Raw genomic sequence first — 23,412 nt, 5'->3', positions numbered from 1 at the left:
CTAAATTTTTCAAGATGGTGCCGGCCACCATCTTGGATTTCTGGGTGAAAATGATGCCGTGATGTCAAACTAATGTCAGACTCGGAATCCTTGTACTCTACATATCCGAAAAAGTGTCTTTGTGCATGATTATAGGTGCTCTGGTTCAAAACTTAAATTTTCAAAATGGTGGTGGCGGCCATTTTGGATTTTGACCTCTAGCGAAAAATGCCGGGATTTTCGCGAGGGACATGGTGGCTATTTTTTTTCTAAATGGTCCATAGAAGTCGAATCAATCGTCAAACCTTATTAGCCAGAGAGTGGTCACCACATTGAACTTTTTCACCTAACTACTAGTCTCAAACTGCTGTCGTCACTGCCTACCCCGGGGAAATTAGGAACAATTGAATATATGAATACAAACAAAACCCACCCAAGTCCATACTGTGGCCAAATTGAGTTAAGCATGGGAATTTGTTGCTATACATAGGCGGCCTGTCATATGTATGAAAAAACAACTCAAATTCATCCACTGTGTCTATTGAGCATGTGCAAAATAGCATGTATGAAAGAATAACCGAAGTCCATGATTTGAGTCTTGTAGCACATTGATTGAAATCCAGTATGTATAAAAGTCCGCTTGTAACACATTCATTGCTGGAGAGTGACTTTCGAAAAAAAATGGGTTTAATAAAGGAAAGTGTGTGGTTTATATTACATGGCAGAATGTTTACCAGCATTATACATACCTGTGTGCTTTATTTTGTATTATCTTACTAATGGTAATCTCATTCTAACATTGTTGTCTTTGTATATGATTCAAAAAACCACCCAAGTCCAAAATTTGAAATGAACCCCACGAAGTCCCTGAAATGCTAATCGTCATACTTAATACAGTTTAACCCAGTCATTTGCACGTAAACCTTACCATATTGACCAGGTAAATATAACTGAAGGAATTAAAATGATATACAGGTTTTTCTCTCAAAATCACTTCCCATGGACTTGGGTGGGTTTTGTATTCATGTATTCAATTCTAGAAACACGAAATAAATGTCAAAACAAAATTAAGCTTGCAGTATATACCAGATTTATTTTTCACCAGGTTATTTTATGTGCCGACTATTCATGAACTGAACTGACAATTCATGAATGAGAAAGTCTAGCATCAAAGCGAAGAGTAAGCTACCCGTAGCAGCTCCAAGTTTACCGTCTCCGGGCGAACACACACATGTCAGCATGTAATAGACGGTGCTCCTTTGAATGAGGGAATTTAGTTACAACAACAACAAGGTAATTCATGTATTCCGACCGTCACAAAGTATCTATGAATAATCAGCGGGTTGAATTATGTTGATGTGTTGCTAAGTAAATATAAATCTAGAGTGTAATCAAAATACATAGAATTAGTTACAAAACTTTGATTGATAGTCGATCAAAAGATCGAACTAATTTGTTTCTATTGCCCATGGAAAAAAGATCACAGACCGTGTACAGCAGTCAAAGTCTCAGCATCACCAGATAATGAGGGCCGATTGTTCCATGAAATGCGACAGGCAAAACTGCATGCTACGAATGCACTTACCGCGTATTTTTACGGTCCATCGCGTAATCGCGGAGACACGCAAAGCTCTATCGCGTATACACGAAGGCACGCAACACTGGCGTGATTGTTAGACACGGCACGATCGAATAATCGGCCGTCATGAATATGCGAGAACTCACAGCATAAAATGCACGGGGACTTTTACTGTTGATACGTGGTCTGTTAGTAGTAGTCTGTGCTATTGCCTTAGAAAGTTTGTTCTAGATTTTATAATTCGACATGATTAGTAGGCATGTTTCTTTAAGTTACAATAATTGTATATTTTAAGAGGCAAAGCCATCACAAAATTTTAAGAAACCTCAAGTAGCTAAGGGCAGTTAATTTCAGCAATTTCTTCCTGTTTGCACGTTTCCTCACAACATTCTTCTTGCATGTATTCCATGCCGCTATAACGCTTTGTCATGGTCAACTCATCTCTCAATTGCAGGAAGGCGAGAGCATCTATAATGAAGAAAAAAAGTAAAAATGAGTGAAATAAAACATAATTATCAATGATTAATATATGAAATCAAATTTCAAATCAAATTTATTTATTTTCCATATACATTATACATATACATTATACATATCTAAAAAATTGTACATCAAAACAAACAGCAAACAAAAAAGACAATATGGAGGCCCAAAGAGGCCTGAATAAGCCAACCCCTAAACAAAATTCGTTGCAAAAATAACAAAAACAAAATCAACATGAGACCTAACATGCAAGGCCAATAAGACAAGACGGACAGTGCCCAGAAAAAAATAAAAGAAAAAGTTATTCGTAAACTGAAATCATAGTTCGTTTAAGCTGATTACGAAAATGTTTAACAGATTTGCAAGTCTTTGCTTTTTTATTTATACTGTTCCAAAAAGTGGGTCCAGTAGCTCGGATGGAATGATCAGAGAATGCTTTTTTATTATTTGTCAAGTTGAGGTCATTTACATGTCTTGTCTGGTAGCCGTGTATGTCAGAGCGCTTTGTAAAATAACCATTAAATAAATCAGGCAAATCATTCATAGAATATCTATACATAAATACGCCCAGTTCGAGTGAGTACATATCTTTAACAGTTAGTAGGTTATATTTTGCAAATAAGGGTCCTGAATGACTTCTGTAATGACTATTGTTCTAATTGCCCACTTTTGTAATTTAACAAGTTTATCAAGATAGGTTTTACAGGTGCTTCCCCAAATAAGTATTCCATAGTTGAGGTAAGGCATTACTAGAGTACAATAAAGAGTGTGTAAAATACGTTCTGGAACATAATGTTTTAATTTGTTCATGACACCAATATTTCGTGCTAGTGTTTTGGAAACACAATCAACATGATGTTTCCAAGTGAGGCATTCGTCTATTATGATACCTAGGAATTTGGTTTGTTTCACTCTGTCCAAACTTGTATCATCTAAAATAATATTTAAATCAGACTGCACTTTAACTGTTGTCATATGGGGCGTTCCTAATATCATGTAATTAGTTTTGCTAGCATTTACTGATAATTTGTTTGCTTTGAACCAATTGCTAACTTCTTTCAATTCCTTATTTATCAAATCTATTTGAGTCTCAATGTTTTCATGCGAGTAGAGAATAGTGGTGTCATCAGCAAATAAAATAAAATCTAGAACTTTTGTGGTATTAGTTATATCATTTACATAAAGTATAAATAACAGTGGACCTAATATAGATCCCTGTGGGACACCGCAAATAATATTTTTGAGTCCTGATTCACAGGCATTGTGAGATACATATTGTTTTCTATTATTTAAGTAGCTTTTAAACCATTCTAGTACAATACCACGAAAGCCATAATGCTCTAATTTATATAGGAGTATATTATGGTCAATAGTATCAAAGGCCTTTGATAAATCTAGAAAAATACCAATTGTGGATTTGTTTGTTTCCACTGCAGTACTGATTTTGTCAACCAATTGGATTATAGCCATAGAAGTTGAGTGATTTGGTCTGAAACCAAATTGTTTTTCATTAAGAATTTTATGATAATTAATGTAGTCAATACATCTATCAAAAACAAGTCTTTCAAGAATTTTGGAGAAACATGGCAGCAGAGAAACCGGACGATAGTTTGAGAATATATCAACGTCTTGCTTCTTATAGATTGGTATGACCTTTGCAACTTTTAAACTTTCAGGTACAATCCCAGATGATATTGATAAATTAAATATTTCGGTAAGAGGTTTAACTTTTTATTATAAAATTACCAATGTTATCATAACCAGCACTTTTATTTTGATTGAACTTATCAATAATTTTTAAAATATCTGCCTCTACAATTGGCTTCATATACATGTTACTACTCGTGGGACCTTATATATTTTATCAGGCTTCCGAAAAAAATATCAGACTTGTTAAACATGTTAAAAAAAATGTCACCGTCATCCGGTAATTTACTGTATCTGAAGCACGATGACGTGTCGCATCTTCATACGCATTGCGTACAACACTACACAGCATGAAAGGGGATGGGGAGGGGCGGGTACTCAGTACAAATGACCCGCACACGGGACGTGCCACAAAATATTGATCTCATTTTTGGCTTCTTGGTATATCAATGATCCCTTTTTCTAAACCAATTTTGCTATATGGATGCATCACTAAATTATCTCATTCTTTTTCGGGAAAAATGCCTCGGACCCATTTGCCTCACTGTAACCAAATTTTTTTTTAATTTACCACAAATTTGGGTAAAAGTTGCAAAAACTCTTTTGACTTTTGGCATATTGATGGGTCCGAATTTCTTGAAAAGTTGGTATAGTAATGGGTTTAGATACTTTCAGATTTTCGGGGCACCTCCCTACACAAAAAAGTTTGAATACCCCATTCAGACTACCGGCTGACAGATTTTAAACATGTTAAAACCCCATGAGAACTACCTGCCGATTGGCCAAAAAGAAGAAGTTTTACAAATCAGCAACATTGGGGTGAATTATTTGCAAAGCTCTATTCTGATTGGTGATTAAAGTGAAGATATCATGTAATTGACCAATCTGAGGCAATGTTAGATCGGCAGGTAGTGCTCAGAGGTTGCTCAGTGTTACCGTGAACCATATCCATAGAGAACGTTACAGAAGGTCAATGCAATAATGGCCGGAGGGGGGGGGTAAACAGTTTTCACCTTCCAAAAAGGGGTCAAAAGGTTTTGATGTGGCAAAAAAAGGGGGGTGGTGGTCAAGAAAGTTTTGACACCCATAAGGAGGGGGTCAAAAGTTTTTGTTTTTTAAATATCAATTTCATGGGCCAAAATATTGTAAAATACAAAATTTTTGCACACTTTGTCACAAAAGCCCTTTTTCAGCCCCATCGTGGGCGAAAATAGTGTAAAATACAAAACGGCAACTTCTACACGATTTGCACGATTGTAGTGCCTATGAACTGAAATCTCTTGAACCATTAATCCAGTTAAAATTCGTCCATCCACTATTCGCTGTAGAAGTGACGTAATAATCTGATTTGATTTTATTTAATTTCAGACATATTTAAAGAGGGTATCCAAGAGGGTCCAGCACTGCTTTACACAAGGGACCTCTGAAAAGATTACCATAACAATAGATGAATAAATTTTTTGAATATATCGCCTTGCACTACAACGTTTACGCGGTACCTATGCATTGAACCGTTTCATGCTGATCACTCACACCTGTAAGATTAGTATCTTTGAAAAGAGCGGTATTGTATTCAATCTATGATTGCAGACATGTACCCGGGTGATGAATGCATCCTGTTTGTAGTGCAAGGCGATATAGTTAAAATTGTATTCATCTTTTGCTATGGTAGTTAATCCGATTTATTACGTCACTTCTATACAGCGAATTCACCGTAGAAGTGATAAATTAACTATATACCATAGCAATAGGTTACAAGATATATATTTGGTGCATACGCACCAATATGAACCTCGCGCCAATCGATTCGTGTTCCATGACTCTTTAGGATATTTGGTTAAAAAGATACAGGGTTAGGTGCACTAAGTACAAAAAGTGAATATATCTCATTAACCAATGATCCTACAGATATGTGGCCACTGACCTTTTTGTTCCTTACGACCGGAGGAAAAGTTCGACATATCGCACGACTTGATATCGGATGACCTCGATTTTAAGTTTTACGTGTTTCCCTGATATCAAGGATTACATCCACCAAGTTTGAGCCCGATCGGACAAAGTTTGAAATTTGAACCCTCTGTGATGACCTTTGACCTCGGTTGACCTCAATTTTATTTCGGGCATGTATTCCCCTCGTATCAAGGATTCCACCTACCAAGTTTGGGCATGATCGGACACAGTTTGAAATTTGACCCCTCCATAATGACATTTGACCTAGGTTGACCTCAATTGTATCTCGGGCATATATTCCCCTCGTATCAAGGATTCCACCCTCCAAGTTTGAGCCCGATCGGACAAAGTTTGAAATTTGACCTCTCCGTAATGACCTTTGACCTCGCTTGACCTCAATTTTATTTCGGGCATATATTCCCCTCGTATCAAGGATTCCACCCACCAAATTTGAGCCCGATCGGACAAAGTTTGAAATTTGACCCCTCCGTAATGACCTTTGACCTTGGTTGACCTCGATTTTATTCGGGCATGTAATCCGCTCGTATCAAGGATTCCACCCACCAAGTTTGAGCCCGATCGGACAAAGTTTGAAATTTGACCCCTCCTTAATGACCTTTGACCTCGCTTGACCTCGATTTTATTTCGCGCATTATATTCCCCTTGTTTCAAGGATTCCACCCACCAAATTTGGGCCCGATCGGACAAAGTTTAAAATTTGACCTTTGACCTTGACCTCCGATGACCTTTCAAACCACCCCATAAACGTGGAATGCCCGATACCTATCTATATCCGAAATATCGGAACGATGCGTTGAAGCGCGGCGAAACGCATAGCCGGATAGACAGACAGACATAGCTCATAAGCTTTCTTCTTCTTCTTCTTCTTCCAGTTATAGTGAAGGCTTCTTGAAAAGAAGATTACTCACTGCAGAGTGGTGGGTGCGCAGACATATGACGCAGACAAGAGATCACAGGTGCAAAATATGTACAGTGAAGTGCTGATTAAAAATTTGATGCTGTCTGCTGTCTAGATGGAGCCGTCCCTCAATGCCATCTTGAAGGCATTGAGTGTTGGGAAGGCTGCTGGATCCTTCTTTAAGGAATTCCAACCCCTACTTGTGCGTGGGAAGAAGGAAGATAGGTACACTTGCGAGCTGCAATATGGCGTCCAGATGCGGGAGTTATGACCTCTGGTGTTGGATGTTGCTTCAGTGATGTGATCTTTCCAACTGATGTCAACCAGATCGGAGTGAATCCTGTAGAGCATAGTTATCCGGCTTTGGCGACGTCTACTTTGTAGAGATGGCCACTGGAGCTCACTCAGCAGGGGGGTAACACTTGATCTGCGGTCGCAGGTGTTGGTAACGTATCTGGCACTGGTTCGCTGGACTTGTTCCACTTTCTTGATGCTTCTTTGAGTGTGAGGGTCCCATACTGCAGCTGCATACTCAGCAGTAGGTCTTACATAAGTCGTGTACGTAGCCTCCTTAATCCTCCGACTGCTGTCTTTCCTTTTAAAGGGAATTTTACGAACGAATTTCTCAACACGCATGCTCTTTTGTTCCTGATAATCAGAGGAAAAGTTTGACATATCACACGACTATACGCGCGGCTTTCTAGGATCATTGGTTAATGTTTAAATATGCATGTCCCTAATGGTACACCGTAGTAACCTCAAACACCCCTATACCATTAATCGAATTAGAGTCCGAAATGTGTATATTAACCAATCAGCAGTCCCGGTCAGCAGTAAGAAAAATGTTGATATCAATTTGCCCATGACTATCACTGACGTGTCACTGGCCTCAATTGTCAGAGTACGCATGTGCAATTCAGCCTCTACACAGCAAACAAAAGTCATAGAACGTCTAAAATATACAAAAACTCTGAAAATACTAAAATTTCACGTTTATTATATTACACATTAGCATCGTGTGAATATTTGTTTTGACGTACGTGTCATAAATATTTAAATGAAGCTAAATGTAATTTACTATATTCAGGCTTTCCCCATGTCCCCACGTTCGATTCAGAAGTAAACACTAATATAATAGCTCGCGCCTCCCGACGCGAGCAAAAACAATTTTTGTGTCAGTTCCTGGAGAACTGACACCTTCTACTACAGGTTTGACGATCACGTGACAAATCAAAACTGTGACGTCAATCGATATCAATTTAAGGCTGTTCTAGTTAAATTACATACCCATTGGCATTTTGGCTGTTCCATTTAATTTACATACTCCCTCTGAAATAATGGCCCCAAAATAGCTGTTCCATTTAATTTACATACTCCCTCTGAAAAAAATGGCTGTTCCATCCGCTGAGAAATAAACATTTCCCTGTGCACTTTAGTCCATGAATTGATCGTGATTTGCATTGTCGTATAGAGTTATTTTTTGTACACAACAGGGATGTAATGTATTGTTTAACTAAATGAAGCATACTTTTGCTTTTATCTTTCTTTGTCCTTTATTAATTATAAATTAGGTGATTTAATTAATATAATTCTTTGTTTCAGCGACCCTGGGGTAAACAGACAAACAAAAACATGGGTCAGAATCCTTCAATTTCTGTGAAATTGAACAAAAAGTACACAAATCCCTACATTTTATATATCTCCCTGTGTTATAGACAAATTTTATACGTCACATTTAAAATCATTTAAAATGACTTATAAATGTGACTCCTCGCCACAACTGAGCCCGGATGTCGCCAATCATCATTTTTGAGATATTCAACCAAAATATTCTGCTTGAAATTAGCTTTAAAATGATGTATATCATGTCTACAGTACTTGACATTTAAGTAGTGAAAAATCAATAAAACAGTCAATAAATCCTTTCTTTCCTATTGTTTATTGTTAAGTGCGATGGAGGAAATATCAATAGTGGCACTGGCGACATCCGGGCTCAGTTGTGGCGAGGAGTCACAAATTGCCTTATGCTATAATGGGGTCTTATACATTTGTATTATGTAAACTTTGTTTTTAAATGCCTTTGGCTTCCAGGTTAGTTTCTCGGAGCTATATGGTGGTGGTGGTAAGTGGCTGCCTTTTAAAGACTTGGTGCAATTTGTGGCGCAAAATATGCAAATTGGGTTGCTAATTTGCATATTAAACTTTAAAATTGTTTTTGGGTGGTTTTTTTTTGTTGCCATTTCGAAGAACTGGTGAGGCGTATAGGGATTAACTTCATGAGGTTGTGGTAAGCGGCAGTTTCTCGGAGCTGGTGAGGTGTATTGGGGGTGTAACTTGGTAGGGTGGTGGTAAGTGGCAGTCGTAAGATCCGATGCGATTTTTGTCGCAAGATATGCAAATTAGTCACCACATTTGCCTATTTTTTTTATTTGTCGAAATGCTTTTGGCCATTTTTCGGAACTGGTGAGGCATATAGAAATGTAACTTGGTTGGTTGATGGTTAAGAGCAGTCTTAAGATCAGATGCTATTTTTGTCACAAAATATGCAAATCAGCCACCTCATTTCCTTTTTTTCTATTTTTAAAAACGCTTTTTGCCATTTTTCGGAACTGGTAGGGGATATATAGATGTAACTTGGTAGGGTGGTGGTAAAGGGGCAGTCTTAAGATCCCACGTGATTTTTGTCGCAAAATATTCAAATTAGTCACCTCATTTGCATATTTGTTTATTTTTAACAGGCTTTTTGGAACTGATGAGGCGTATAGAGAGCCCGGGGGGGGGGGGCACTCAACTTTAGAAGTGACGGGTATGTGCCTACCAGCGTCGCGAAGTATGGGCCTATCGGTAACAAAGCATTATTTTAAAAAAGGGGTCATTGGGTACAAACAAAATAAAAAGGGGTCATTGGGTATAATATTTTGAAAAAGGGGGTCATTGAGTATAAGATTTCAAAAAAAGGGTCATCGGGTAGAAAATTTTGAAAAAATGGAGCAAAATTTTGAAAGTTTTGGCATAATTTTGAAAAAATTGAGCAAAATTTGAAAGTTCGGCATTATTTTGTTGCATTTTGATGATGCTGTGTTCTAGGAAATCTAGAAAAAAGGGGGTCATTGGGCAGCCGCAACCAAAAAAGGGGGTCATTGGGTAGCAGCAACTAAAAAAAGGGGGTCATCGGGTAGAGTCGACTTCAAAAGAGGGGGCCTATTGACAGGCACATACCGTCACTTCCAAAGTTGAGTGCCCCCCCGGGATAGAGAGTTAACTTGGTGGGATGGTGGTAAGGAGCAGTCTTAAGATCCCATGTGATTTTTGTCGCAAAATATGCAAATTAGCTACCTCATTTGCATATTTGTTATTTTTAAAAACGTTTTTAGCTAGAATAGAAGGCGGACGCTGCGCCAAAACACGTATATAAGTGTATAATTATTTAAGGGGGGACCACAGGTCAACTTCCCAAACCCTTGTGAAAATGGAGATTTTGTCAGAGGTAAATTATACTATTTCTGAGCTTTAATTTGGTCTTTGTTTGGTTACAATCGGACATTCCTATCTAGTTATTGCCAATACAAGATGGAAGTCACGGAAAAGTACTAGAAATAGCAGCTCGTTCTTATGTTATTACTATATAAATCATTTCTTTTGTATTTTATTGTTTTTCAAGCTGCGATAGTTAAGGAATTTCATAACAATATTATTAACAGCAAAGTAAACAGCAATTCATGGTGTAAACTGTTTTAGTAATTTGGGAAAAATATAAATCAATACAAATATCAATATTTAAATGTAAGTGTTTCTAAAATGTGAATTAAAAAAATTATTTAGTGTTTCTAGACTAAAACTGCATGAAATTTGGCACACAAGTACTAATTGTAATGCTCTACAACTTAATGGGAGCTTTTGTTGATATCTGCTTTACTTCTTGATTTATAGGTCTTCAAAGTCAAATCCAGATGAAAAAATCAGTTTTTTTCATCAAACGGTTGCCATGGCAACAGAAAGCAAAAATTTCAAAATGTCTCTCCATTAAGTTGTAAAGCTATACCTATATAACATACCTGGATAGTATATAGTAAGTTAAATGTTCTCTTTAATCATTATTTTTTGGGGGCAAAATTCACATTTTTCCTATGCCTCATTTGAACAAATTTGACCTTTGACCTCGCCTCATTTGCATATACATATCGACACGTACAAAAAAATATAATTATCTGAAACTTCAATCTTTGTGTGTTATATTGATATATAACAAGTCATACTTCTATTATTAATAGTCTATAAACAAGGCCATTCAAAATTCCACCTAAAAACGACCTGTGGTCCCCCCTTAATGATAAATGAACTACCACTAAATGTTCCTGTCAGTGCTGCAGTGCAAAACTTCTCATGCAATTCCATCTTTAACATTACATTCAAATAATAATTACATTGTAAATTGAAAAGCTTTGAAACTGACCCCAATTTTTTTCAGGAATATCTTGTTTAATATATCGCTCATTATTTCAATTCACTTATCTCTATTGCATAGGGTACAAGCAATATTTAGATATCATCAGTGCACGTCTACGTTCTTTTAGTAGCTTCTTTGTGCATTTTTGTTTTCACCATTAAGTTTTGTATTTTGAAGAAATCATAATTGAGTTGCACTGGTCATCATGAGCTAACATTTAATCATGAGATTTTCCCTATAGCAATGCTGTATAGGAAATAATAAAGATGGACGTATACCGTAAAAACGCGAAGTTAGCATATGTGCTTACTATCGAGCGCTTTTGAAACATGAAATGGCACCAAAGTCCGACGCTCTACTAACTGAGCTAATGGGGTTGAGACACAAATTTGCAGGATTACATCGATGATTTGCTCAAAACCCTTTACACTTTTGTGGATGGGGCACTTCATGTTTGGATGTTTTAAAAGCGCTCTATAGTAAGCACATATGCTAACCCTCGAGTTTTTACGGTATTGTTTTCTGGACAGGAAAGAAATATTGCTGTAAACAATTATGAATATGAATATATTAATGAGACAGGACTATTTAGTAAGGTTTATTTCAAACTCAGGTCAAATGCTAGAATTTACATTAAACACACCTAAACAGACACAATGCAATTTGCAATCAGCGCCAATATTGCAACATTGAAACAAGCAACTATACAAACATCCAACAATACCCCAACCGAATGTAGGCAAGGAGGATAAACTGCCTTGCCCAGGGACACACCACGTTGACACGAGTGGGGTTCGAACTCGCAACCTATGGATTATGACCACTCGGCCACAAGTGCTCCTCAAGGACTATTCAATCACAGTGAAGTATATTAATTTTGATATCTGGAATCATTTTAAGTTTGGGGCTATCATTTTCTTCCGAAAGGGGGAGGGGTCCCAAATTTCCAAAAAGCCGGCGTCAATAAATTGCGACCCCCCTATTTCGCCAACAACATTTTTTATGACCCCCACCACTGATACACCTTTAATTTTAATTTTTTATTTTACCCCCTAAACAGGCTAAAATTGTATTGAAATCAGTCTTTTTGAATAAAATAAACACACTATCTGTGGTCATCTTCTGACTCCCTACATTTTGGTCATCAAAAATTTGATGACCCCTCCTATTTTTCTTTCCAAAATATATGACCCCCCCGTACATTTGAGACCCCCTTCCGAAGAAAATGTTAAGCCCCTTCTAGACAGTGGTGGCACCAATTTTCCCCTCCCCCACTTTTGAGGCAAAACCCCCCAAATTACATAAATTTCCACTTTTTGCGGCAATTGGCGATTCACTTTGCCCCTCCAAAATTCCCCGAACAATACATTTGGTGACTACTGTACTCGCATAGTGATGAATATTTTACCTTTGACGTCTACGTCTCGTTTTTGCGTATGTTGATGTCCGCAATTGTTCAGCAAATATTCTCTCTGCCCGGCGTCACCGCATATGCGCATCATACCAATCCTATAGTAAGATGGAAATAAAGAGGAAACATTGTGTAGAAATTGAAAAAAAGCTAATTTTAAGGCTAAACAAATAAAAAACCCTTTAAAAAGGGAAGTGACAGGATGACTTCCAATGAGGGGTAATCTATCCTATTGATATTAGTATCTGCATCAAACTCTTTGGGTCTTTGCAATAATTATGAGCCCAGGGGGCGGAATTTCCAAACGGCTCGCCAAAAATCGGTTGCCCCCTTGACCCGCCAAAAATTGCTTCTCCCCTCTCGGCCTGCCAAAAAATCTTTGCCTCCCCTTCGCACATGCCAAATATTTAGGATCCCAATTTGCAAATATTAAATGGTCTAGATACATGTTGCGAGCGCAGCGAGCATGAAAATTTGCATAATATTTAAGCGTTTCCGTAATGTTTCTACAGCAATTTAGAGCGTTTTATATAAAAAGCGCCCATAAATGTGTGCCAAAAATCGCTTGCCCCCCTGCCAAAAATCGCTTGCCCCCCTCCCAAAAATTGCTTCCCCCCGGCTCGCCTAAATGTTTTTGCCCCCCCCCCAATTTTACCCTCCCACCAGGGCTCATAAATTATTGCACAGCCCCTTAAAATGATCTTGTCAAAATTAACAAGGAAAACTATTCAGATGGGGACATAACAGATTTCTCTTCAAAATGAATCGGATATCTCTTCAAAATGAATCGGATATCTCTTCAAAATGAATCGGATATCTCTTCAAAATGAATCGGATATCTCTTCAAAATGAATCGGATATCTCTTCAAAATGAATCGGATATCTCTTCAAAATGAATCGGATATCTCTTCAAAATGAATCGGATATCTCTTCAAAATGAATCGGATATCTCTTCAAAATGAATCGGATATCTCTTCAAAATGAATCGGATATCTCTTCAAAATGAATCGGATATCTCTTCAAAATGAATCGGATATCTCTTCAAAATGAATCGGATATCTCTTCAAAATGAATCGGATATCTCTTCAAAATGAATCGGATATCTCTTCAAAATGAATCGGATATCTCTTCAAAATGAATCGGATATCTCTTCAAAATGAATCGGATATCTCTTCGAAATGAATCGGATATCTCTTCAAAATGAATCGGATATCTCTTCAAAATGAATCGGATATCTCTTCAAAATGAATCGGATATCTCTTCAAAATGAATCGGATATCTCTTCAAAATGAATCGGATATCTCTTCAAAATGAATCGGGTAACAAAAGAAAAAGTGATCCCACCCGGGAAGCGAACCCAGAGCCACACGTTTATGAGACCTGTGCCTTAACCACTCGGCCACAGGAGCTTCATATTATCGGCTGGCTGAAATTCGAACCCATAAGCGGTCCCCGGGGGGGGGGGCACATCAAAACATTTTGGTGGGTATGCTCCCCCGGAATTTTGAGGTGGTGGGTCTTTGGGAGCTGATGGCGTACCGGTAAAAGGGGTCTGTCGGAGCTGCGAACCGGGCTGCGAACAAGTAAAATGGGGTCTTTTGGAGCTGCGAAAAGTCAAAATCAAGGGTCTTTCTTGGCTTTTTTGTTGAAAATCGCCTGAAAAAACAAGAAATATGAGGAATGAGCAATTTTTGGGTCTTTTAGAGCTGAAATTATCAAAATCAAGGGTCTTTTAGAGCTGTATTTTGGTCAAATATAGGGGGTCTTTCGGAGCTGCAAAACCCAAAAGGGGGGTCTTTCCGGGGAGCATATCCGTATGGTCATTTGTGTTGAGTGCCCCCCCGGGAAGCGATCACTTAAAATTATCGGCGAACCTGGTGAAAAATTATGTTTATCAAACTACTAACACAGAGCTCTCGGTCTGTGGGTCTGTGGATATCTCTGTCTTTACTCTAGGGGAGTGAGTTGGCAGAAATATGGCTAAGTGGGTTATAAGGTCAGGAGAGTGAAAACTATTTTATGCAGGACTTACTTCTATGTTCAACTGCAGTAGTAGTGGAAACATACCTCTGGCAGTCACTAGAGAAAGAGTTCAAGTAACACATGCATGCACCGTAATGTCTACCCAGAATTCATTGCTGCACATTATTTTTGAATTTCAAACTTTGTCCGAATGGTCTGCAAATGGTACAGATTTGTCATTTCTGTCTGTTGGTAAGGGTATGGAAGTGGTTGTGTAAGCCTACCCATAATGCAATGTGAAGTGGTTGTTTACCCATAATGCAATTTGTAAAGTTGCTCCAATCGGGTTGTAACTCGGGGATAGACACTCCGGGAGTATAAAACCGCAAAGGTCATCTAAGGTCAAAGGTCAGGTCAAATTTAAAGTTCCTCTGATCGGGCTTTAACTCGGGTAAAATAATCCCTACCAAACTGCAAAGGTCATCCGAGGTCAAAGGTCAGGTCAAATTTGAAGCTACTCCAATTGGGCTGTAACTCGGGGAAAATGATCATCCTCAACACTCGGGGAGTCTAAAACCGCAAAGGTCATCCGATGTTAAAGATCAGGTCAAATTTGAAGTTGTTCCAATTGGGCTGTAACTTGCGGAAAATAATCCCTGACTCCCGGAGAGTATAAACCCGCAAAGGTCATCCCAGGTCAAAGGTCAAGTCAAAGTCTAATTTTAAGTTGCTCTGATCAACAAAGCTCATCACCAGGGAACAGTTAGGAACATTTAGCAGGAGTCGTGTCAAAGGTCAAGGGTCCACCTCCCCAACTTATTCTATATATTTCCACGTCACTCATGCCACTGTTTTTCCATGTTATATTTCCTCCACACATGCTGCAGGGAGTATGGCAATTTACATCTCGCATTTACGGCCCAAGCTGCTATGAGCTATTTGCGGGGAGGAGATGGCTTATGGATTATGGCTTATGGCTTATGGCTTATGGACCGCTTATGGATTCGAATTTCAGCCAGCTTATTCATGAGCTACCGTGGCCGAGTGATTAAGGCACAGGTCTCATAAACCTGAGTTCATGGGTTCGATATCCGGGCGGGTTCACTTTTCTACTTGTCATTTTTATTCTTTGTGACGGCGAACCTGGTGAAAAATATGTTTATTTTATGAATCGGATATTCTCATCAAAATGACGCCAAACTTGAAGAAACTCATCACATTTGATGAGATTGCCTTGTAATTTTAAAACAATGGATAGATTATTGTCAAAAATGACAAAACTTATCTTGTCAGAGGGGGAAATAAAATTCTTGTCAACTGAAATGGAAAAAAATTAAATTTTGATCTTTTTGACCCAAATTTATAAAACGAATTAAGAAAAAGTTCTAAAATTTCAAAAAACTGTTACTAGGCTTGTATCGTTAGAACATATAGGCTATATATGTATTTTTTTTTATCGATTTGTAAGTTTAGGGTAAGTGGTTATTCGACCTCAAAAAATTGGCATAAAAAATCAAATCGCTTAAGTTCTTAAAAATAGCTCATTTTTGTAGAAATCTGCCGGACTAGTTGGATTCCTAGCATCATTTCCTTTCTGAAAATGTATACACTTGTCATCATTACTTTTAAAGATACAATACAAAACAATGTTTAAAATTTCCCGCTTTGAGTGATCCTGCCTGCCACCTTGAAGTATCATTTTTAGACACTTAAAAGTGTCTAAAAATTAATATTTAAAGGCTCATTAACCTACAGTCAATCATTGTTTCACAATAAAAGAAGTTTAATGTCACCCGGTATTTCATAACCAAAATTTGTTCAAGATTTAGTATTATAATTGAGACTGGTTTACGTTTGTCGTCAAGGCAAAGACGCGACGTGATTGGTTGTTGACCTGCGCAGTACAGCACTTTTGTTCTGGCATGGTTGACAGGACGTCATATGCAAACTAAGTCTTTTTAATTCGGTCTTCAATTATACATCAGCACACTATTGGCAGCTCAAAGTCTGAATTAATATGAGATTTACAAGTTAAAATAACTTAATTCAAAAACATAACTTTCGCCAATAACAGATAGGCATAACCCATAAATGATTCAACTTTCACCCGAATAAAACAATGAGTCGGCTTTCACATGATAAATAAGTATTGCACATACACAATATTCCACAATATTCCATCGTACGTCATCATTGTACATAGTGGAAGAATTTGACACGAAAATCAAACAATCAACCCCCTCCCCATTACACAAGACGCTGCTTTAAAAGCCAAAGCCATAAGTTTTCTTTATCTTGATCAATCTAAAAGCATTTCATCGATTAAACCATAATGTCCTGTCAACCAGACCAAAGGAGCCTAGAGAGAAATATGGAATTGGCATATTACAATATTACAAAGTCTTCTGCCTTTGCACCTATACGTTCATGAACCTTATTAAATTGGTGCAAATAGCAGCCCTCCCAGTGCTAAGGAGTTCTAGACTTGACTGTGAGCTACTGTGCTTGTCAACTGAATGCCTCGTTATAATAGGACAAGAATACTTTGATCAAACTAAGGAAACTCAGGGCTTGTAACAGAAACCATTTAATCACCATTCATTTCAGAAAAGAATATGAAAGAAAATTTATAAAGTCCCCAAAAGTCCAAGTAGGGGTGAAATTTCAAAGTTGGTCAAATCTTGTTTAAAACCATGCCAATGTCTTGCTCTCATCATATGGATTCAGGAAAAGTATAGTTTGACCAGTGTCAAATGTTGGGTTCCACAGTCGTTTATAATGGAAATATGCTCCAATTTTAATTCAAATGGTCTCAAATTGTTTCTTTGGCAAAAATAAACCAAAACGTAAAAGTTGCATTGTTGTTTTGTTACATAGGTAACATCACAAAACAGGTCAATGTAAACAGGGCTTAACGGGATTAGATCTTCTTTACCTTGTTACCAAGGTAACAAACCACCTGAGATATGGCAAACTATTCTTTTTCTTAATGTTTCTGCAAGTGGAGCAATATAAAACCATTTTGATCAATTTTTTCAATTTTTGTCCCCCTGTGGAATACAAATTTTGACTTTTGACCTTTCTCCCATAACTCAAGAAATCTATATCGTAGATAGGTCAAACCTGTCTTTTTTCTGAATCTTTTGACGAAAGGAATACATTGGTATGGTTTTTAACAACAATTGGCAAAAATTGAAATTTTACCCCTGCATAAGCTGCCATCTTGGAATTATGCAAATTTGGCACTCTTCCACTACTTGGACTTTTGGGGACTTTTAATATGTTCTTAATACACTTTTCTGAAATGAATGGTGATTAATTGGTTTCTGTTGTAATTGGTGGTGGGTGATTATTTAATTTGATTGGCACAATCTCTCCTGAATTGCCCTTAAGGGAAATGGAATGAGCGTTTTGAGCGTTTCGACAGCATTTTTTGTGGGACATGAGAGCACAGCAGACCTATCAAATTGCATTCTGAATACGAAGAATGCCTTTCTGATATCAAATAATTTTCATTTTATGAAATTCACGATATAATACAAATTTTATGACAAATTATTAAAAATTGATATTTTCACATTTTGGAGATATAACAGTCCTCGAAGTAAATTTTATAAATTTAATGATATAGTCTTAAAGTGTATGTAGCTGGGAGGAAAATCCGACGATCAATTGAAAATTTTGACCTTTCATATTGAAGTTATGGATTTTTTTCCAAAAAGACCTAATTTTTTTTTGTTGGTGTTTTGGGAAAAAAATCCATATGTGACCGTACATCACGAATGAGCCGTAAATGTCCTCAATTGTATTCTGAGTTACAGTGTAAAATGGGCATGCACCAAGGTTGAAATTCATATGAATATGACCTTCATGCCCATTTTACACGTGTACCTCTCAGAATACAATTGAGGACATTTACGGCTCATTCGTGGTGTACGGTCACATATCTTCAATACAAAAGGTCAAAATTTTCAATTGATCGTCGGCTTTTCATCCCACCTACATACACTTTAGGTAGAAATCATTAGATTTATAAAGTTTACTTCGAGTTCTGTTAAATATCAAAAATACCATTTTTAATTATTTGCCATAAAATGTGTATTACATTGCGAATTTCAAAAAATCAAAATTATTTGATATCAGAAGGCCATTCTGCGTATTCAGAATGCAATTCGATATGTCTGATGTGCTCTAATGTCCCACAATAAATAATGTCCAAACGTTCATACGCCTTCCCTTAATTCAAAAAACATTTTTAATTTAAAACATGTAAAACATGTTTAATTTAAAACATGTAAAACATGTTTAATTTAAAACATGTAAAACATGTTTAATTTAAAAATTGGTTTTCTTATGAGGAGGAATAGACTTATGACACCACCACACGGTATAATTTCTAGACTTGACAATGCGGCTACTTACCAACCATATCTCTTATTAATCGTTTCTGCGTCGGGCGCGTCCTCTTTTGTCTCTCTGGTTAGTGGGTCTAAGTTTCAGGAGAAATGAAAGGACATGATTTTTTTTTATATCGTTAAACAGTAAATCGTTAAACAGTTAAATGAAAGTTTAAGAATGTTTTATTTTAACAAATGACATTTTTTACGGAAGCACTGAAGGGACATGTCATTTTGGGGGCCGGGACGGGGGTTGAATCAATTTTTGGACTGTTAAATGTCACAAATGTCAATTTTAATAATTTGCCATAAAATTTGTATTATATATATCGCGAATTTAAAAAAATCAAAGTTATTTAATATCAGAAGGACATTCTTCGTAATCAGAAAGGTTTCTATACAAAAACGATTCTCTTATAAACCATCTATGCACAGTTTCCACCTCGATTTCCAAGCAAAGTGGTGAATTGTCTCCACATAGTCTTTGATTGCACTACACGGTTGAGTGCATAGCATCGTAAGAGCTGTGGAGCTTCTAGCTGAAAAATGGGCCTCTGTGATTGGTTTTTATCAAAACCTCAAGTGTTCCCTTCATCCAATCATATTTTTGTTATATCAAACGAAAGCTAACACTTCCCCCTAAAACACTTTTTGTCATTAGGTCAACAGAAAACGCAATTCAATGTTATAGCAAGGCGAACGTGGTAAATCTGTTGAAAACTACCAAACCTAGCACATTTTTTTGACCAAAATGCATTGTTCCTTGAATATTTTTCAAATTTCATGTCATTAAATGAAAAAGCACACTTATATTGTCCATATAATAGCGTCTTAGAATGAGCAATGGCCAATTCTCTTTAAATTGCAAATCTTGTGCAAAAGTTTTGTGATACGGTTGTAAATTTAATGAACTATGACTTTGCTTTAAGAGCGCTTACAAATTGATATGATTTTACAAAATAAAAAGTACCACTAGTGTGGTCCGTGGCAATCAAATTGATTTCTCGTAGCGTATACTGAGTATAGTCTTTGGTCGAATATTATTTACCTGGATAACCGGAAACCATTGCTGAAACAAGAATCCCCATTAAAATGGTCGACAAGATCTTCATGATTCAATATCGTATCCTGAAAACGAAATTATTAGAAAGCATTAATACACGGGTCATTCAAAAGTTCTACCTCCATCATAATATCTCGGTTATCTTACGTGCCAGACAATTGAAATTACCATGATTATACTTTTCAATCTAGGATATAAAATAAAAGTTATTTGATGAAAATGTGATTTTGGGTTGTTAAGATGTGTTGGTTAAAACGAATACAGATTTGGTACATCGGAAACTCTTAAAAACTGAAGCCAAAAGTTTAGTAAGCATCATATTGGAGCATTGGATAATGCCATAAAATATTTTCTCAAGATGTGGTTGTGAAACTGCTTGCTCAGGATAAATATTTTGGTCCTATTTATACTCCCTGACATGCTTTGGGACTTCAAAATAAAATTAAACATGTTTGATATGAGAAGAAAACATCGAAGGGTTCAACAAACGCATAAATGTTAATGACATTTGCCAGTTTTCGACTAGATCACATTTAAGGGTAGTTCGTAATTACGTACTACACTGCAAAATATTTTACTCGACACTGAGTAAAAAGCTCAACAGTTGAGTAAAAATTTACTCAACATTGAGCTCATATAGGTCACTCATTAAGATTGTATTTCAAATGTTCAAACAGCTCTTAAAATGGAATATATGGGGCATATCCGGGAAACTAGAAAGTGCTCTATAATTATATACACTGATCATTATGCCTTTTATTTTTGAAGCCGAATTGGACATACAGTTTTCATAATATATCAATTTATATTTCTTTGTATCTTATTGTTTTTATCAATAACCAATGTAGTTAATGAGCTAATATTCAACGCATATTTCCTCAAATTGTTTCAAATATGATCTGATGTATTATATTGTCTAGACTCCCTCTTATTTGCATATTTGCATAATTAACTAATTTGCATAAATGCTAATTAATTATGCCAATTAGGGCGGCCAACTAATAAAGTATACATAAATTACCTGGAAGTCATTAGGAACACTAACCAAGTTTGAAACCAATATTTTGTAAACTTCATGCAAGTCCTAAAAGTCCTACGGCTTTTCTGTATTGAACATATTTGTAGTCATCATGGCCTTAACAGACCATGTGTGCAGAAAACAGCCTCGCGCATATACCATAGTTTGTTCAAGCCAAGAGTAAAAAAAAGAGTTTCCGGCAACCCTGAGGCAAACTAAAAACTGTAGTGAGAATACCCTGTCTGAAGTTATATACAGCCTGTCTAAAAAAATGTGCAAGTGAAAAGCGCCCTCCTTGGCAATTAGAAAACACCGTTGTGACATGATGTTTACATCAACGTCAAGGACGTATTCTTAGCTTCTTACCGTTGTTACTAAACATATCTCGAGATTAATTGAACAGAACAAACAGCATTTGAGAGCTAAGAGTGCGCCCTTGACGTTGATGTAAGCATCATGTCACAACGGTATTTTCTAATTGCCAAAGATGGCGCTTTTCACTTGCACAATTTTTTTGAGACAGGTTATACACACTATGTTACACTATGTGAGGGTATATTGGATTGAGGCGATACACACTATGTGTTGGTGAGACGTATACCGATTGCTATATAGAATATCATGCCACACCCTCGCTTACTATTTTTACGGTAGGGCCTACATTACAAAAATAATATACAGATAAATTTCATTGTATATTTGCACTCTTACTGAAGGCTTATGTTATGAAAAACATACTTGGTAATACTTAAAGCCTATTTCGAACATACAAATTGCTTGATTATAATTATATTACTAAAACAATGAAATAGCATGGTAATTACAAAACCAAGTATTTTGGTGACTTGGATATAACTTTTGCCCGGAACTTTTGCAAATATCTCAAATCATATCTATTATCATACACACTATGCGCACATCTCACATTCAACACAAATTATACAACATGCATGTAAACACCTCACAAAAAGTAACGCAGCCCAGCCGTTACAAATACATCTAGCCTCAGAACTATGAATCGTATTTACAATATTTTATCATAGAAAGACAGGTGATTTATTTACGCAAATTTTGATACCTCATTCGCCTAATGCAATATTATTACGCAGCAGTATTTTTAAAGACAAAACCTGAAATTAAAACGTTGCAGTTGTATTGACTCCAGCGCGAAGAGAGTGGCGGGGCTTACATGCAATTCATTCAAAATTAATAACACAGCAGTATTTTTAAAGACAAAACCTGAAATTAAAAAGTTGCAGTTGTATTGACTCCAGCGCGAAGAGAGTGGCAGGGCTTACATGCAATTCATTCAAAATTAATAACACAGCAGTATTTTTAAAGACAAAACCTGAAATTAAAAAGTTGCAGTTGTATTGACTCCAGCGCGAAGAGAGTGGCGGGGCTTACATGCAATTCATTCTATATTAATAACACAGCAGTATTTTTAAAGACAAAACCTGAAAATAAAAAGTTGCAGTTGTATTGACTCCAGCGCGAAGAGAGTGGCGGGGCTTACATGCAATTCATTCTATATTAATAACACAGCAGTATTTTTAAAGACAAAACCTGAAATTATAAAAAGTTGCAGTAAGTTATATTGACTTGAATCCAGCGTGAAGATAAGGGACCGTTCACAAACACTTGTAAAGGAGGGGGGGGGGTGGCTGATGCAAAAAGAAAAATTCACATTTTTCAGGGCCTCCCCCCCCCCTTTTGGACCTAAATTATTTTCAGCCCCCCAGAAAATAGTGTAAGAAGAAGAAAAATTAAGTTGATTTTTAAAGGCCAGCTGCGTTACTTTTTGTGAATACTTTATTTCAACATAGCTCAGTACGAAGTTTGGATCAAAACACATTAATAGTGATAACATTTGTCAAACAATCTAATTTTACGCCTACCATTAATAAAACAATGTTGTTTCACTTGAACTACTTTTCTTAATAAATAACTGAAGAACAAAGTAATTAAAGGTATTTTCAACTCACACTTGCTGGAAATTAAAGGCGAATATCTCAGTCTCTATCTCTCGATCTCTCTCTGTCTGGTGTTGCTGGTTCTTTGACGAGATTGTTTCTGTGGGAGACTGTCCAGGTCAGAGCAGGTACTCGTACTTAAATTATGTGGAGAAAATTTAGAGGCCAAAATTCCAAGAGAGGGAGCTATTTAACACAAGAAGAGCTTTTAAAAGGAAAGTTCACGCCATGACTAAAGATATTCCACTATAGACCATGGACAAATTAAGTCGCATGTTCAGTTTTTCACCTATAATCTAGCGCCTAGAAAATGTATTGTACTATTCGCATTTCATTTAATAATATTAGAAACATTGACAAGATTCAAGAAGAATATATGGAACGTTTGATTTGTTTAATGTTAAACAAAATAAAAGACATTTTTCGTCATTATAGCTTCAATATGGCAAACTCTTTCATACCAGAAACTAAGTCTGTCGCTAAACGGAGCTGGATTCACTATACTTCAAGAAATTATGTCCAACCCCATCCCCGAAAAAATAATAATTAAAGAAAACTGACATTTTCTGAATTTTTGCTGTAAA

General features: G+C 36.7%; 1 protein-coding gene across 1 annotated transcript; it reads right to left on the bottom strand.

Annotated features, from left to right (window-relative positions):
- Window positions 1–1,070: 1,070 nt before the first annotated feature.
- On the bottom strand, window positions 1,071–22,951 carry LOC140160405 (uncharacterized). The gene is made up of 5 exons (XM_072183639.1): window positions 22,841–22,951; window positions 19,823–19,902; window positions 18,800–18,866; window positions 12,413–12,513; window positions 1,071–2,026 (listed from the first exon to the last, which is right to left on the bottom strand). The coding sequence occupies exons 2-5, from the start codon at window positions 19,884–19,886 to the stop codon at window positions 1,893–1,895; spliced, it is 366 nt and encodes a 121-aa protein (XP_072039740.1). The 5' UTR covers window positions 19,887–19,902; window positions 22,841–22,951; the 3' UTR covers window positions 1,071–1,892.
- Window positions 22,952–23,412: the final 461 nt, after the last annotated feature.

Source organism: Amphiura filiformis, chromosome 9 (genome assembly GCF_039555335.1).
Source record: "Amphiura filiformis chromosome 9, Afil_fr2py, whole genome shotgun sequence".
In the NCBI taxonomy this organism is placed as follows: Eukaryota; Metazoa; Echinodermata; class Ophiuroidea; order Amphilepidida; family Amphiuridae; genus Amphiura; species Amphiura filiformis.
Note: the sequence above shows the minus strand (reverse complement) of the source record. Positions and strands in the feature narration are given on the sequence as shown.

What these genes read in the sequence shown, in the direction of transcription:
- LOC140160405 (XM_072183639.1), bottom strand. Translation starts at nt 19,886, where the DNA reads ATGAAGATCTTGTCGACCATTTTAATGGGGATTCTTGTTTCAGCAATG. An exon ending in ATTAATAAGAGATATGGTTG is followed by an intron (nt 12,514 to 18,799) that starts GTAAGTAGCCGC and finishes ATCTTACTATAG; the next exon opens with GATTGGTATGATGCGCATAT. An exon ending in ACGAGACGTAGACGTCAAAG is followed by an intron (nt 2,027 to 12,412) that starts GTAAAATATTCA and finishes TCTTCATTATAG; the next exon opens with ATGCTCTCGCCTTCCTGCAA.